Below are 18,095 nucleotides of genomic sequence, written 5' to 3'. Positions count from 1 at the left end.
AGGAAGATCTGCTGTGGGTGCTGGAGTCCTGGCAAAGAGGTGTTAGATCAGCTCTACCCTGGACAGGACACTGTGGTGTTTGCACCGATTCAGTCTTGGGCTACAAGTGAAGGTGGGAACCAAGCAGTAGTTTTCCACATTTAATTTAAAGTCTGAAAATGCAGTTTCCATATCAGGGTATTGTCAGGATATTTATTGCCTCCTGGGCTACTGAGACTGCGCTTGGAAGTGCCGGATGTGGTTATAGCCATCTCGTGGGAAGGCAGAGGAATCCTCCACTCATTATTTCCCCGTGCCCAGCCCACTTGAGGAGCAAGTAGTAGGAGTACACACTCAGTCACCCAGAAAATTTGTCTGGGTATGTTTTGCTCTTTAACCCAATAATGCTACTGAAAATCCTGACTGATGCTAGACCCAGACCAGCCCCTTACAGCCAGGGCCAGGTACCACCTTGCCAGTTGATGGTGAACTATTGCTTACCTGCTCTTTTGAGCAGTGATATTTAGTAGAAGAATTTCAGTTATTCTCCCTTAGTTTGCATATGAAAACATGATGTAGTCTTGAGCAAAAATTTCAGTAAATGTTTTTCTACTAATTAAAGTAAAAGTCCACAGAGCGAACTACTTTTTCCAAATGTTATGTTTGACACGGTCTGCTTTGCTCTTTGCTTGTTTGTTATTGCCTTCCAGAAACTGAAAGAGGTTTCAAAACCAGGTCTTCTCCTGAGCAGGCTGTGGTGTAATTCTGCTTTGGGTGCTTTGTGACCTACAGATCAGGGAACTGGATGCTCCCTCTCGGTTTAGCTCCTGTGCTATCAGCTATGTTCAAATCTCATGTAGTTTTGCATTTTTCCATCTCTAGGATGCATTTTGTTAAATTCACCGGATACATTCGTCTCCTGAAATGTGGACCCTCCTCTAACAATCTGCTTTTCTCCTGCTGTAATATGAAAGAGATTGCACCCTGACAAGCACTTTGCAGACGTCACTGTTAGTTTGCACAGTTTTTATAGAACGTAAAGTTAGAGGGGAAAGGAGAAAGCATATCTCCTAACTTAACATATTATCAAATCACATCATCAGTAGGCTTTCTTCCAGCCACCTCGGTGTTCCCCATATCTATATGTTTCATCTAAAGGGTAGTTTCCAGCTATGAGCTATAGTTTCCTCATCATTTCACTAATATTTCAGCTGTGCTTAATAATTCCTTCCACATTCCTGCAATAATCTATGACACTTCTCTGGTAATTCCCAACATTTTTAGGGCAGCAGTCAGGGTCTATGTAATATTTCAGGATGATTTTTTTTTTTTGGCATTCTGGACATATTTTCATGCCAAGGTGAGGGATCTGGTGTCCAGGCAAGGGCTGAAGAGTGGCTGAAAGCTTAGGCAGGAGGGACGGACTGTGCAGAGAGTGATGAGTGGCCCAGGAGGAAAACCAACAGGTGTAAAACATATTAGTAAGGATACTTCAAATACAGCAGGTGATTTACAAGGGGCCAGCAGAAAGCAGTTACTCATGCCGTCCTGCAATCAAGACTCTTGCCAGAAAAAACACACGGCGGCTTTAAACTCTGGGATGATAATCTGAGATAAATGCCAGGACTATGAGTTTTGTGATTACTTTATTGGATTCGATCTGGATTGTCAGAGTGAGCAAATAGCCGCGCTGAGGAGGTTGTGGAAAAACAGTGTCGCTGTGTGGTGTCAGCAGCACTCCTCTGAGGAAGTGCTTCATCGGGGAAAGGCTTTTGCACCCCAGGGGCGAGACACTAAGTTATGTTTCCAGGGCCGTGCAGGACACAGTAAGCATCTGTCATGTTTTACATCTCCTCAGCCTACTCGTATGTCCCAAGGGGAGTCTGCGCCTTTATATCATGTGAAGCAGGATAAAAAAAGAAAAGGAAAAAGAAAAAAATCTGCACCAGGCAAACACTGCTGATGTTTGTGATCCTTCGGTGCTGCTTGGATGTTTTGTGTCTGTGTTTTGGCCATTTTCGTCACACTTTATGCCTTGTCTTCCCAAGAGCACATCACACCCAAATGTGATAAGGATTGTCATTGGTTTATAATTCAAATTGATCTTTTTTTTTTTCTAACTGGGCCAAGTTTATATCTTTATATATCTATATATGTCTTTATATATTTAACTGGGGCAAGTTTATCTTTTTATATCCGGGCCAAGAAACCTGCCTGTGAAACCCATAGTGCGTTCCCTCCGTTTGAGAGGAAACCATTGGCAATGACGAGATGTTTCATCCACTGAAGAAAATGTCTTCAGACATTTCAACCTTTTCAGTCTCCAGCCTGGCATGTCAGGCACTGCCAGGAGCCCAGCAACACCTTCCCCCTCGGCCACAAGGACCCTCAGACTGTCAAAGCACAGCTGAACTGTGAAGAACTGATCATATCACCCCAAATCCATACTGACTGTTTTAAAACTCATTAGTCACCTTACTTTGTAGTAGAAGAAACTGATGGAGAATAGGATCCCGGATCCTCCCACAGCTCAAGCTGCTCTATAAGCTCCTTGTCTTCCTTCTTGTCCCAGGCTGTGTTTACCTTTCCCCATTCCCAGAAATTCCCACAGTCCTCTGGGTTTTCCAGGATTTTTGGCAGTCACCCACAGTCACGTTGCAGGGGCAAAAATGAATTGCATCATGTCCTGCAGACTCAGCTATGGCCATCTAATTTAAAATAGTCTTTCATGCTTTTTTTATGAAGACATCATCTAGTGTGTTTTGTTGACCAGGTCTCCAGCAAACATCCTGTTTTACAGAACCTTTGCTCCAAATTTCTGCAATAGATGAGTAAGAACAGCTGCATGTTGGTGGCAAAGGAAGAGCCTCAAAAAGATAACCCAGTTACAGAGGTTTACCCAGTCAGCGTATAGGTTGTCCTCTACAAATACATCTCAGAGTTTGGCCCCTTCAGTGTTTAGCATCTCTAGTTAAAGACAATCGCCTTAAACTTCAAACTGCAATAGTGTTTTCTAAAACTGTGAGCATCCGACCGCTGAGCCAACTTTTGCAATGTATGAAACTACAGATTCCTTACTAAATAATGTACAAGCCTGTTCTAAGAAACCTGCAGGAGCCCTTTCTAGGAACCAGCATACCTGTGGCAAATCCTCGGCACTGACCTATATGGGAGAGTGGTGCAGAGGAAGATTCATGCACAGTCATCGGTGGCAATGACGTCAGCCCATGCGCTGTTTCTGTGGGAGTGGAGATGTGCACAGTCAGAGAGAGTCTTTTGGTCAAGCAGGAAAGTGCCTGAAGGCAGCAGGGAAGGAAGGGTGCCCTCTGTTCTGACTGCAAACGGAATCTCATGTCAGTGAGATGAAATTAATTTCTCTGAATGTAGCACATTGTGCTGAGCTTGTGCTGTTTGTAGAGTCACTACTGAAAAAATCCAGACGTTTCAGTACGTAACATAAGTTGCAGGTGAGCCCACCTCCAGAGCTGCCATCGCTGTTCACTCCATGCAGTTATGTAGGAAAGTGTTTGATTTCTTCCATAGCGATGGGGTGAATGGAAATCAGATGGCAAAACACAGGGGAATCAACGGTCTGCTGTTGTCCTGTGGGACACTGACTTGCTCTCACACTCAGCTTCCCATTAAGCTGATCTGAAGGCTTAATTGGTCTTTGGGATGCCCATTCTCTGGAGTGAGCTTCTGTAAAAGGGTGAATTTCTTCCATGCTCAGTAATCTTGATTTATTTACTCTTCTTTCAATGACTTATTTTGAAAGTTGTGTATGTTTACAAACACACAATGTTTTCTCCTGGAACTATCAAGACTTACTATTGGGTGATCTTGATTAAATAATGCTGTTAATTTTGTTTAATTAACCAAACTCCTGAGGGAATAAAAGAGTAACAGAAATATTCATGTCAGAAAGTTAATTTATCTTACACAGGTTTTATTTCCAGTCTCCTACGGAAGCTTTATAGATGCTTTGTCACAAAAACCACAAGTACAGATAGCAAGTGCTTTTCTGTACTCTTACCAAATCCTGTGAGAGGAAGACATCAAAACTGCAATGGTTTGATGAGTGCTTTAACCTCTGACTCTGGCGGGCACCCAAATCCCTGTCTCTGTGAAACGGACCTCTGAAAAAGTAGCTCTGAGTTGGGTGAAGGTTTCCAGGTTTAAGCAGATAGAACATCATGGGTTTTGTCAGCCTGACATTAAAATGTAAAGATGGAATCTTCTCTTGGGCGTATTTGCCACCTGATCATCAACTGCATTTCGGCAAGTTTAGACAAGTTTAGGCAAGTTTATTCATACAGTAAAAAAGCCACAACCTCAGGTGTGTTGCATGAATCAGTCTGGGTCATCCCAACACCAGAGCCTGAGGTCTGTCCCCCCTCCACATAACCTTCCATCCCATGGGGATCCCTTGCTCTGGAGTTGAGCCCAGGCAGACACTTTTTGTTCTTGTGTGATTTGCATGAGTTTTTACAACTACTTGTGGATTTATATATCAGTATTCTTCATGAAATAAACCTTCAGAGTCCACAAAAGGAACTATCAGCATAAAACCACAGGAGATGATGGGGTCCTTGTAGCCAAGGGTTTTACCTGGACACTTTTTACAGGTTTGAAGCAGTCTGGGATACAAGTGAGCTGATAATAGATCACACAAATCTGACTACTTCTTCTTCTTCTGTTGTCTGTGTAATTAACCCTTTTAAGACTTTTTACACCTTACTGCTAATAAGACCAAGGTTGAACACTCAGAAGCTTATCTTAAGGGTCTTTTCCAACCTAAATGATTCTATGATTCCTAAGCCAGGAAATCCTAAAATGAGGTTTGCTTATGTGGCCATAAATTGGTGTCCTTACATTCTGCTTTCAAACTTTCTTTAGTTATATTCCATATATTCTTTCCTCATGAAAAAATTCTTCAGGCCCACCTTTGCTCAGGGTGAAACCCTTCTTGGATGGCAGCAGTTGTCTTGTTTTAGCATCTTCTCACTTTTAAGTGGTTGCTTTGCAACCATAATAATCCTTTTAGGCAGGTTTTTTTCCTATGTAATTTGGAGGGCTTTTTTAATCAAGTAAAAGGACAGCCAAAATCCCAGGCAAGCTACCTCGTGGAGTCACAGTGACACTACCATGTTTAGAAACTCAGTGAACTGCACTATGTAAGGCCACAGAAATTTCAAAGAAAAGGTCATTTTTATGTTTTCAGTCTTACTAAGCAACTTCTTTTTTACTTAGTCCTGTTTTTAGAAACTACGGAACTGATGTATCTTCAAGATAAGCTCCCAGTCAGCGTGGAACATTTTGACCTGGTAACTTGACATTGGCAAGTCTGTCGGCAGAAGAAAATGAGGGGCAGGGCTTGAGGCTCCCCGATAAACGGGAAAAGGTGCATCTTTCGAAAGCGCGTTATGAGGCAGCGACACATCCCACTTGTTAAAACCAGTGGGATTCAGCATCACGGAAAAAATACCTGTGTCTGTGTGGGAGCTGGTGATGCACCCCAGGAAAACCAGCACCCGATGGGTCCCGGCAGCGCTGCCCTCGTGCCAGCTCCCCATCCCTCCCTGCTTTTGGCCATTTTTTTGTATCACAAGCTATACTTACTCTTCATCCATCTTTTTCATGGAAATCCCTAGCAAAATCAAAATAAGTCTCTTATAGATAGTCTTCTCACTTACAGGCAGTCTTCGGTGAAGGACAAAGATCTTCCAACCTGTTTTTCTCTGGGTTCATTCGAGTTACAGGCATTTAGCTATCAATTCCAGCTTTGTGCACTGCTCGGTATATGATGAATGTTCTTTTTGCTTTAACATTTAAATAAATTTATTTTTAAAAAATTACATTTTTCTGTTTCAGGTGGCTTCTTGAAAAGCAGCATGAGTAATATTGGAGAAATCATCACAGTGCCATCACTGTTTTGTTCCAGAGTTAGCCAAAACCATGGATGAAACTGAAAAGGGAGGATCCTGGGACATGACAAAACCACATTTCATCTTCCCATGTGGAGCGAGATGGAGACCAGTTGTGCTGCAGCTACTGCCTTGCTGCAGGCAGGACTTTCTGAGGAGAAGGTTTTCCACGATCAGCAATGTCCTAATGACAAAAATGCCGAGAGTCAGAGGTTAAAGAGCCCTGGATGAAGTTTGTGGAGCAACGTGTCTCAACGCACTCTGCAGTTCCCCAGCTGCTGCAGGAGACCCTGCCTGGATGTTTAATCACATCCTTTGGAAGTTTCTGACATTTCCAAATCAGCTGAGAGAAACACCAATGTTTATAATTGTTATGCTATTTTTAAACAAAAAGAAAAGGAACCCATTTGTCTCTCACCCATTTCAAACAACCAGGACAGGTTTTTCTCCACGCTTCTTAAATGGTTTTCCCCACAGAGCTATGGGGATGGAGGTACCCAGCCCGTGCCCATCAGTGTGTGATGAACAGACCGTGGTGCACGGCAGCATCCCCGTGGCAGACTGGTGGCAACACCACGGGGCTGAAAAATCAGATGCACATCAGAGTCAGGTTATCCAGAGGAGGAAGAAGGGGGAGATTTCAGGTTGCTGTGAGGAGTTCAGTCTGTTTTTCCCTGCCTGGCTGCTGAGAAATAGGTTTTGAAATCTCATGTGATGGTCTAATGAACTGCATTTCAGTGCTTCTCACCCTCAAGAAAAGAGAAGTAGGTTCTGGGAGTAAGGCTATTATTTTAAAGCAACCAGCAGAGAGTGCCTTTATCACCGTTAGTCAGAAGTGTCACAGGCAGCACAACATCCTTTTGCTTCTGTGCTGCTGCTTGGCAGCTCCAGCTGCTCCCACTCTCCTCTGTGTGGAAATCACCGCTCTCCAGGGAATGGCTTTTCCTGGCTCAGGAGAAGGTCTTGAGGTCTCTTGTGAGCTTAAAGGCAACCGCTTCAGCATTCAAGAGGCATTTTCAAAGCACTGATGTAAATGGAAAGTCAAAACTTCCTATGGATTTCTTAGACCTTCTGATTTTTAACACCTGTGTCATGGTTCCTCAGCACATTGCACTTGTGTTCCACCATCAGGCCAGCTGCTGGGCTGGGGCGAGTTTCTGCTTCTCGACTCGGAAAGTCTGAACAATCTGTGTCAAAAGCCACAGCACAACGTTGGCATGTGTTCTTCTGGGCAGTGAAACTCTAACCACCACACAGGGGAAAGACTTAAAGCCAGAATTTACCTGTTTGAGCTTCTGCTTTTCTCTCATAGAAAGCATACAAAAATAAATCATGTTTTTTCCTGCTAATTTTATCCATTTTTCATTTCGCTGACTAACTTCCTCCTTTTGGTCCCACAGCCATTATTTCAAAGTTCACTCAAAATCAGCCTGAGCTGTATTTTTAATTCCTCTTTTAAGAACATTGTCATCAAAACATGTGTGAATAAGCACAATTCCATGGAATAATTTCGGTAACTGCTGAAGACTAAGAAATAGGATATATGAGCCTAATTCTGAGGTTTCTTATAATTCCACAGTCACTTCAGTGTCTCCTTAGATGTCAAAGTCTGCTGATGTTTCAGGTCTCTGAGCCCGATGTTTTCAGAAACAATTACTACTGCTTCTGTAGGAGTCTCCGGTTTGGGATGTATAACCTGAGACAGCTTCTGAAAATTCACCCTTTGTACTAAAATTGACATTTTCACGGAGAACATCACTGTATCTGTGATTACAGGTGGAAAGACAGGTTGTGAAAATGCAAGCATGGATTTTGGAGCCCTCCACAAAACAGCTGTTTCATTTTAAAATTACTCACCGATGGGCTATGGCTCACATCTGGTGACCAGCCTGGTGTGATTTTTGGGCTGGTTGTAACTTTGCTCTTTGGCAGCATCATCCCTTGTTTCTGTTGCCATCACAGCAGTGACCTGAGCTGAGTCACCATTTCTGCTGTTGGGCATAAAACATTGAGGTCAACAGAAATTTCTCAATGTCATTAACGAAGCCAATTCATTTTCTGGTGTATATAGTGAATGTATCAGCTTCTAGCACATACTTCAATGTAAATGCCTACAGGTCGTTAACGAATATGTGATGGCTCTCAGCTTTTTGAGCTTTTACATTAGAACATACTAATGAAGAAAGTAAGACTTGATGCACTGCTCTGTTGTTTCCCCAGTGTCCTGTGAGCAGCAGTAGCTAATTATGGACATGGTTTGAGACACAGGCTGTACAGAAAGGTCTTTCCCTACCGTGTCTTCCTGACACCTGCCCCTTGGCAATGTCAGGACTCTCTGAGACACATGATCCTTGTTGTTCAATAAATGCTATAAACAGTGTTATAATCTGTGAATTTGTGTAACATTTTTTGGAACTTACATATAGATTTTCTTTCTTAGTTAAACTTGTAGTTTAACTAAGCTGCTGCTTGGTGGTTTCATTGAATGCCGTTCTGGTTTTTTATGCTTTGAGAAGTAATGAATTGTCACTTGCCATTCACATTCTGCTCACCCCCGATGGCAAAGCCCAGGGTCTCCCTTTCTGCCACTCCTCATCCCAGTGTCCCCTGCTCAAGAACCTCCTCTGTGGCCCTGGTGTCCCCTTCACCCCCTTGTACTCCGCACTGCCCTTTTGGAGATGGAGTGATCAGACCCATAAACGGTAGTTAAGATACAGCCACCACACACAAAGCCATATTTCTGTTTTATACTTCCAAACAATGCAGAATATTTTATTAGCCTTTCCCACGGCCTTTCCCACAACGGAGCTGTTGAGGATGGTCCACAGTGATCCTGGGCTGAGTAAGACTCATGTAGAGCCCTTTGCTATTTTTAGAGATGTTACGTTTCCCATGTGCATGTCTGCGCCTACCAACACCGAAATTCCTGTGCTGTTTTCTTGCCCAGTCACTCGTCGTTGTGAGATCCCACTAGGACACCTCATACTCAGCTTTGGTGAGTGCTTGGCTCCACTCCACGCTTCCTCACGTTACATCCACTTGCGTTTCCAGAGGACATTAAGCAATGCAGGTCTTTCGTACTGTTAATTCTGGCTTTAAGCCCTGCTGATGACACATGGTCTCGTGAGTGCTCTAAATTAATTGTTTCATGCAATGGCATTTTCCCTTTGACTGAAGTGATCCAAGCCCCTTATTGCTTTGATTTTATTTATGTCCCCTTTTCGCACATTCAGTTCTTCATCCCTACATTCAGTCTAGGATTCATTCCTATTACATCAATCTTATTAGATCATACAGTGTATTTTACTCCCTTGAGACATATGTTTTTTGACTCAAAGTATTAATGAAAGATTTACTATTTCACAGCTGCTTTTTCTGTTACCTTAGTAAACAGTGAGCTTCCCATGTGGCACAAATGGACTCCACACTGATGCTCCTACAGCATCTCTAAAGTGCTTGCCACATTCAGGTTCAGGTCTGATAATCATACCCCTTTTATCTTTCCTTTTGAACAGTTTTATAAATTCTTAACCTTGCTATTATAAAAATTACATGACCTATCCATTCTATCAACCTTGCTATTATAAAAATTACATGACCTACCCATTATATCTCTTAATTAAACTAACACAAATAGGCAGCTGGCAGTTGGTCATGGCAAGAAGGCAGACGACACCAAAAGCCCTCATGGACTGGCTTAAATAGCTCGTTGTCTGCAATGCAAATGCTTGTTTAAAAGATGCTCCATTTCAGTGCAAGATAAGTAGGTAAAACCACGAATAGATGGGTGAGAGAGATAGTAATAAGAAGTCATATAAAAGGCATTTCAGCCTGCACTTTCTGTGGGCTATTTCTGCAGCTCTTTGAATTTTGTTGCTTTTACTGATGTTGGCTCCATCCCCAGCGCTGTGTGTCTTCATGAGTGTCTGACAGCAGATGGCAGCTTCCTCCAAACCAGAGGAGCAAAAGGGACTGCTACAGGAGAAAACAAAGCAGAAGGCTCACTGCCCTGCTCTGCCACTCTGCTGCTCTTGACAAGGTCACATCCTTGATCCATGTGGCAAAATTCAGCCAGGAGGGCATCCCTCCCCTCGCTACGGGGAAGCAGAGCGCTTTGTTTCTTGGCTCGAAAGGAGCCTGGTCACTTTTTAAATAAAATGATCAACACTTCACTGACTCACGGGCGTGAAGGTCTGTTGCTTTACAGTCAGTGCACAGCCTCACTGCAATCCTCGTGTAAACAGGTCTGCATCAGCTTCCCCCTCACCCTCCTCCTGACATTCAGCCATGGGCTGGAGGAGAAGGGAAAGTGAAGTACAGGTAGTTTTGTAGTTAGTATAAAACCACTATGTTCTGGCGAATCTTCCACCCGAAATCGGTGTCAAAATTATTTAACGTATATGTTATCCTTTAAATTCCCATCAAAAGACTGTGAAAAGATGGTACTTTCATATGTGCTAAGGTATTGGCTTTGTCATTTATTCACTTTAGAGGCGTGGCTCAAGCCAAATCACAATATCTGCATTTCTCCATTATCCAAATCCAAAGAGAAAAGCTTTTATCTAGTGGAGTGCCAAGGTCATTGCAATGTATGTTTATATTTATATAGAGGGGTTGGTGCTTTAGTCCCAGTCTGATGGAGATGTAACATAATTTTCCTCGACAGAATTAATCCTTACCAACCGCAGCATAAGTGTGGCCAGAGCTTCCTCCAGTTTGTTGACAGGAGCCTCTTGGATTCAAGCTGTATGTCCTCTGAGCTGGGAGAGGTTAAATCTTGTTTGCTGTATGTGATTTCAGCATAACTGGCATGAAGGGGTTTGAGATTAAAAGGCTGTTCTTGTCCAACTCTGATATCTTAATTTGTTCCACGACAACCATAAGAGAACTACTTGTTTTCTCATTTTTTACTGTCATGTAAGAAGAGCATGACTGGGATTTGGCTTTTTTGTTTTTGTTTTGTTTGTGGTTTGTTTTTTTTTTTTCTCAAAAAGCTCTTGTAAGTTTTTGCTTTGTTCTTGCAGCTGGAGCCTGTGACGGGGCAGCAGCAGAGACACCCCTGCTCCCCCTGCAGAACCCGGCCAGAGGCAGTTCAGAGAGTTCATGGTGATTAATGGATGGTAACAGAAACCAACTGAATAAACTAGGTCATTACACCATTTCTAATCTGATGCCTGCTGGTATTTTTGTATCCTCAAAATGAAGTATTCTGTTTTTCTTCATTTGCATAGGCAATCAACTGATTTACCCTGTGAACAATTAAGTACAGGTTTTGTCTCCAGCCTTTTGCTTACCGTCAAGAAGATTTTTGTCTCTAAGGTCATTGACCTCAGCTAACAGTCATGTGTAGGTTAAATTCAATGAAATTAATGAGACACATTAAAAATTTGCACCTCGTAAATTGCTTCAGAGTCCAAGAATTATAATTCTTTGTGTGTGTGCATGTGTATATATATATATATATATGTGCATTTCCAAATGAAATGTTTTTACTGTGAAAGTTAACAGATAAAAGGCAGTTAATTAGTGCTATTACAGCACCATGTGGGACCCTCATTATGCCAAGTACCTAGAGTCAAACACACTGCAGAAAGTTTTTAACTGTCAGAGTCCCGAAGGCACTAACAAGCTTTGATGGTCTTGACCAGCCTCACCTGGGCTCTTGCCCACACCCTTCCTTTGGGCCCAGGAGCCCATTTAAGCTCAGTCCCAGGCCTGATTCCTGTTTTGCAGGGATGCTGATCTCCAGTCCTGTTATAGCCACGGCTGTGCTTAGCCATGGGACCTGCTGATTTGGACCCCAACCTGTGAGCTGACCTCCTGACCTTGGATCTGCTTCATCCCCCCACAGTTATGTGGTGGTCTGGGTCTCCTGGTTGAGCCCTGGTAGCCACCCTGAGATGTGTCCTGCTTCCCATGCTTGGATACAACGGGACTGCACCCTGGCTGGTGAGGTCAGGTGTGTTATTGTGCTTGGCTCCTGGCTCCTTGCATCCCAGGGAGGATTCAGTCCTTGCTGCACCCTGGCTGCAACTGTACACTTGGCAGTAAGGTAAGATACACATTGACAGAAGCATAGTTTAAATGAGAGTTGCTGGCAAACTAAAATGCTCTGCAGGCTAATATGAATAATACAAAAGTTCAGAATGTTTTAGGCAGCTATGTAGTGGTCAGAGAAAGTAACTGTTTCTATTGACTTGAGGGAAGACTTCCCTTAAGCTTCAAAGGGTTGACCTTGTCTCTTCACTTGTCTCTTCGTTTAGCCAAAATATCTTTCTCTAAATTTTCAAGGTTGGGCAGGTAGGGAGAGTTGGCACCACGCAGCAAGTTTGTATAGCTTTCAGCAGCAATTTTTACTGTTCTCTTGGTGATGAAATGCAAAAGGCATTTATTGTAATGCCAGTCCTATCACCTCATCCTGATTTGGGCTGCCAAATAGCACTGGTCTGTGTGCTGTCCCTCTGTTAAATACATACCTGCTCATCCTGAACACACATGCTGTTCTCCAGCTCTCTGTCAGAATCCCACATTCATCTGTATGGGATGACCATTGAGACCATCATAGACCTAATTATCCTCTCTTCCAGAGGCAGAAAAAATTAAAATGGGTAAAGGGGCTGGTGCAGAAGGGGAAGATGGGGAAGGAGCAAGGGCATCTTCTAGGGTACTATGTTAGTCAGTGCTGCTGTCTGTAATATTGGCATGTTACATGGGACATAGAAGGGAGCCCATCACAAACATCAGTGATTTAATGGGGCAAAGAATGGGTTCGTTAATTACCAGCGGTAATAACGGGGGTGCTGTCCGTGGTGCTGGAGGCGCCTCCCCGCGGCCGAAGCCGTCGGTCGCGTCCTGGGCCCGGCCCCCATCGTCCCCCTCACTCCCTCCTTGAGACCCCCCCAGAGCAGGGGCTCACACAGGGGGAACGGCTTTGCACCCCCTGTGTGACATCAGGATTGTGAGTGCTCGGGTTAGTTGAGAGAAAAGTGGAAGGCACATGAGGAGCTTTACAAAAAATAGTTGATTCTTCCTCAAGCGTGTCTTAGCTCGGGTTAGTTGAGAGAAAAGTGGAAGGCAAATGTGGAGGTTTACAAAAAAATAGTTGATTTTTCCTCAAGTGTGCTTTCACATTTTGGGTCTAGATAAACTGTTTTAACTTTCAAAAAGTGTACTAGGAAAAGTACCTTAACCCTTTCTGCAGAAATTTGACTTATTGTTTCTTGCAAGCCTGTCGGCTACAACCTTAGAAAGTGAAAGTTAAGGAATGAAACCATGTGAGATACCCAGTCAGCCAATTTAGACTCACCTGCATTATAACGTGCCAGAAGAAGGTAAAACAAATACCTCAACTGCAGGAAAAAGCCAAGATGAGAGATTTGACATCCTTCTAGCCCCGGGGCAACCCAGGCAGGAGAAGGAAAGCCAGATAGCTTTAGGGTTTCACTCTTATCAAAACTATTTATAAATTGATGACTCGCCAAAACCTTCTCATGCTTTTAGACATGGCAAATTGGATGGTCAATTCCTGTTCTTCACAATTTGATTTAAGGTACATAAAACTGTATGTGGCTTTTCTCTGCACCCAAACAGCAGTGCTGCTAGTAATAATGAGAACTGGTTGACCAGTCACTGCTAAAGACCAAAGAAAGGATCAAGGAGAAACCTCAAGGTGTAAATACAACCTTTAAAGCAAGGTAAATTAAAAAAAAAAAACCCAGGCAGGAGAAGGAAAGCCAGATAGCTTTAGGGTTTCACTCTTATCAAAACTATTTATAAATTGATGACTCGCCAAAACCTTCTCATGCTTTTAGACATGGCAAATTGGATGGTCCATTCCTGTTCTTCACAATTTGATATAAGGTATATAAAACTGTATGTGGCTTCTCTCTGCACCCAAACAGCAGTGCTGCTAGTAAAAATGAGAACTAATTGACCAGTCACTGCTAAAGACCAAAGAAAGGATCAAGGAGAAACCTCAAGGTGTAAATACAACCTTTAAAGCAAGGTAAATTAAAAAAAAAAAAAAAGACAAAGTGCAAGAGTTCTACCCAGGAACAGAAAACAAGGAGCTTTAAACAGTAATGAAGGGAAGGGGAGTTTCTTCTTGCTGTCAGCTGGACTGGGATCTAGACATGTTGTGGTTTGATATTAGACTAGCTTACTCCGTAATGGGTAATATAAAGCTCCAAAGAGACATTGAGACATGATGGAAACAGTTCAAACATCTTTGTCATCAAGACAAAAAGAAAGCTGAAATGGCATCCAGAATAGGTATGATCTTTACTTAACAGAATCTCACGCTGATTCCCTCAATAAATGCTGAATTACAGAAGGGAAGAACGATCTTCCTAAAATCAAAGTTCTGTGATGAAATGATAAAGAAGGCAAGGTTACGATCATAAGAAACCAAAAAGGCAGGCAGAGCTGCTACTGAAACGTGGGGGAGTGCTGAGTCACTCTGCATTAATTGCTGCCATAGTAACTATTTACCAGCTGGTTGAGAATGAATGAGGAGAGAATGAAAAAAAAAAAACCACCACAGATCCCTAAAAAACCTGGAAATAAAAATCAGACAAGTTGCAGCTTGATATACGTTTCATATCTTTTTAAAGGATTGAACAGAATGGAAAACTTCCTAAGGATTTTTGTATGGGTGATACTTGGGGCACACGGATTACGTTGGACTGTTGAACAGATACATAAATGTATTCAAGCAAAAATACGAAACAAGCTCAGATTTCTTGGCTAGTCTTTTTGATGTTGTCCTCTGCTCTGGCTATTAGAAAGATCACTGTTGGCCTGTGTGGTTGTGGTTTAAGTTTCTTGATGGTTTAAGGCAAGTCCTGTGCAGGAGGGAGAGCTCTGTGGCAGTTTGTAGCAGCAATCTGGGGCACTTCGGTGACTCATAAGATTCTGGGTGGTTTATTGCTGTGGAAAACTTCAGCATCATCATGACAGGTGTCTGTCACCATGACACCTCCAAAGACACAATCTCCATTACTATCATTCCAGATGACTGGCACCTAAGTGAGAGCACTTAATTTGGTGAAAGCACTTAAACTGGCTGCTGTTGAGGTGTAAACAACTTCAGAAAACAAAGTCTTTTGATAACCAATTGGGCCGAGTTCGCCTTGGGCTCTAGTGTACAGAGACACAGAAAGCTATCGAAGGTTTTAAAGTTAAGAATTAGAAAAAGGTTCATGAGAACTTCATCGAGCAGCAGGAAGTGTGTGGTGAAACACAGGAAGTCACTTATCATATTTTAATCTGCAGAGGTATTGGAGGAGCTGCTGCAGGAGATGATGAGGCCAGGAAAGCTGCTCTTTGCAGAGCATAGGCAGATACTTTGAGGCTCCCCAAAGCAAGGGCATGGAGGTCCAGGTGGTATTTGTTGTATCAATGATCTTCATTCCTATGTTAGATGGAGGAAAGCTGTTTTCAGGACTCTTTGTGCAAATCTGTTTGCTGTAAACTGATTTAATGGCGTTTGGGAGCTGGTACACTTCAACCAGTTTCTACTGGTCCCTCAGCTTTCCTAATGAATTATTTAAAAAGGTCCATCTCCTGAAGGACCAAGAGACCCCATATCACTAGGACAACTTAATTTGTTCTATCGATGAACTTCATTATTGTCATTTCTAGCAAACGGAGGGTTTCAGGAGCCCAGAAGCAGGACTCAGCAAATGACTGGTGGTTCAGGGAGAAGGCTGGGCTTGCTTGGGCACAGGGACTGTAGGACCTGGGTAGCCTGCAGAAAATGAGACATGTTGACAGCCTTCCAACACAAAACTTGCTGCAGGGAGAAAAGTTAAAATGGGGCATAATCTCTTCTTCTTTATCAAGAAAGAAGGTTGTAGGAATAGGCTAGACAAAAGCTCTTAAGTAAAATAGATTGTGCAGTATTTAATCTATAATCTATTTAAAATAGATTGCAGTAGATCTGATTTTGCCAAGTCCTGTTTTATAGTTGTTTTATTTGATTTTATGACACCAAGTGTAGCTGAAGTCACAATTGCTTTAGAGGTCTTTACTGTGAGAACTGTAGTCTGAGGAACCAGATACAGTTGTCCCCAGTTCCCAGTTCACTTGTTAGCGTGCTTGAGGATGGGTTTCTGCTTTGAGACCATGAATCTTGGAAGCCAAATAGCTCTTGAGTAAAGTGGATGTGGCAATTCTTTAACAGCTTTCAGAAGTGGGCAGTGGCGACACTAACACAAGTGACATCAGTTTTAGTCAGCTGCTGGTCCTCTGTACACAGGAAATTTTTTAAAGTCCTTTTCATAGTGAATCAGAAGGAAACAAAATTGTGAGAAATGGTATTTGCCATGAAATGGAAATTCTTCATTTACATCACCTTTAAGAAAACCGAAAGCCTTTATTTTTCAAAGGAACTGTGTGTCCTGGAGAGCTGTAATCTCAGAATTGTTTAGGTTGGGAAAAGACCTTTAAGATCATTGAGTCCAACCATTAACCTAGCACTACCAAAGCCACTGATAAACCCCCTCAGCACCACACTGACATGTTTTTTAAATACCTCCAGGGATGGTGACTCAGCCACCTCTCTGGGCAGCCTTGATAACCCTTTCAGGGAAGAAATTTTTCCTAATATCCATCCTAAACCTCCACTGGTGCAGCTTGAGGCTGTTTCCTCTTGTCCCATGGCCTGTTCCTTGGGAGAAGAGACCGACCCCCCCTGGCTACACCCTCCTTTCATGGATTAAGAGAGAGGGAGAAGGTCTCCCCTCAGCCTCCTTTTCTCCAGGCTGAACACCCCCAGCTCCCTCAGCCTCTCCTCACCCGCCTTGTGCTCCAGACCCCTCACCAGCTCCCTTGCCCTTCTCTGGACCCGCTCCAGCCCCTCAAGGTCTTTCATGTTGTAAGGGGCCCAAAACCAGACACAGCACTTGAGGGAGGCCTCCCCAATGCCAAGTCCTGTGGGACCATCACTGCCCTGGTCCTGCTGGCCACACCACTGCTGATACAATCATATCTGATCTAGTGCTCATTCCTGGTACAAGCAAGGAATTTCTTTGGTGTATCTTGCTCCATGCTCACAAAGAGTTAAACAGCTGCACATCAAAGCTTTGAACAAGCAGTTCTGCCTGCTTTGCAGATCTGCCATGTTAGTCACTCAAAAGGCTGGAGAAAAACCCACACAGTGTGTCTTCTACCTCTTGCCACTCCTGCTTATCCCACTGGTGCTGTGATTGCCTGAGGGATGCAGGATGTGAGCTCCCCACCAGCACAAGCCCTTTTAAAGCCCTTTTCTGCAAAGCCCTTCTTGTGCTGTGGGGCTCAGAGATTTTCTACAACCAGCTTTTTCAGGGAAAGATGGAATCGCCAAGAACATAAATCTGCTATTCCCCCACTGTGTATTTAGCATCATACAGTTTGTCTCCCTTTTTTTAAAGTAGCATTTTAACTGCATTTTAAGATGTTAAAATATGTAGAAGCAAGGCCAATCTGCCTCGCAGGCACCGCTGATGAATTTCACTGAATTTCACTGAATTTTAGAGTTGGAAGGGACCATAGAGATCATCTAGTCCAACTCCCCTGCTGAAGCAGGATTGCCTAGAGCTAGAGCATGTTACTCAGGACTGCATCCAGGCGGGTCTTGAAAATCTCCAAGAAAAATCTCCAAGGAAGCTGTAGATGTTTCAGCATCTCTGATAGATGTAGATGTTTTCAGCATCTCTGATAGTTGGGGGTTTTGGGGCCACTCCTGTGGAGTTCACTGTCCAGTGGCCGTTTTATCCGTCAAAGGGGAAAATAACAGCCATTATGGAGTAAAGTTTCTCCTCTTCCCTCCCTCCCCTGATGCCGGGGGCCGTTCCGAGGGGGAAGGGATGCTCTTCCCCACCAGCCACCACCAGCGCCCCTTTTATTGAAGACGGCGCCGGAGGGGCTCGGCAGGATGGGGAGAGAAGGAGGAGGAAGAGGGATGCTAAAAATACCGCCCTATGCCGGGGGAGCGTGCGGGTGCCGGGATGCGCAGGGAGCGCGCCTGGGTGCGCAGGGAGCGCGCAGGGAGCGCGCCGCAGTGCGCGGCTGCACGGAGCGGGCCGCGCCGCAGGGATGCTCGCCCCGCTCCTGGGCTCCGCGGGCTCCGGCTGGCTGCTGCTGGGTGAGTCCTCCCCCAAAATCCGCCTCGATGGTGGGATTTACCCCTCTTTCCCCCCATCTCCCCCCCCC

The 18,095-nt window shown here is 43.8% G+C and overlaps 1 protein-coding gene across 1 annotated transcript in view; it reads left to right on the top strand.

The window, feature by feature from the left end:
- The first annotated feature begins 17,916 nt into the window (after positions 1 to 17,916).
- The window catches only part of LOC106891451 (long-chain-fatty-acid--CoA ligase 6), an 81,063-nt gene continuing 80,884 nt past the window's right edge, over positions 17,917 to 18,095 (top strand). Inside the window, exon 1 of the mRNA XM_014947995.1 lies at positions 17,917 to 18,027. Coding sequence (XP_014803481.1) covers positions 17,979 to 18,027 — 49 coding nt within the window. The 5' untranslated portion in view covers positions 17,917 to 17,978. The remainder of the gene's footprint in view (positions 18,028 to 18,095) is intronic.

The sequence above is a fragment of the Calidris pugnax genome, unplaced genomic scaffold (assembly GCF_001431845.1).
Source record: "Calidris pugnax isolate Ruff unplaced genomic scaffold, ASM143184v1 scaffold27, whole genome shotgun sequence".
Taxonomy (NCBI): domain Eukaryota; kingdom Metazoa; phylum Chordata; class Aves; order Charadriiformes; family Scolopacidae; genus Calidris; species Calidris pugnax.
The sequence above is the reverse complement of the archived record's forward strand: the minus strand, read 5'-3'. Positions and strand labels throughout refer to the sequence as shown.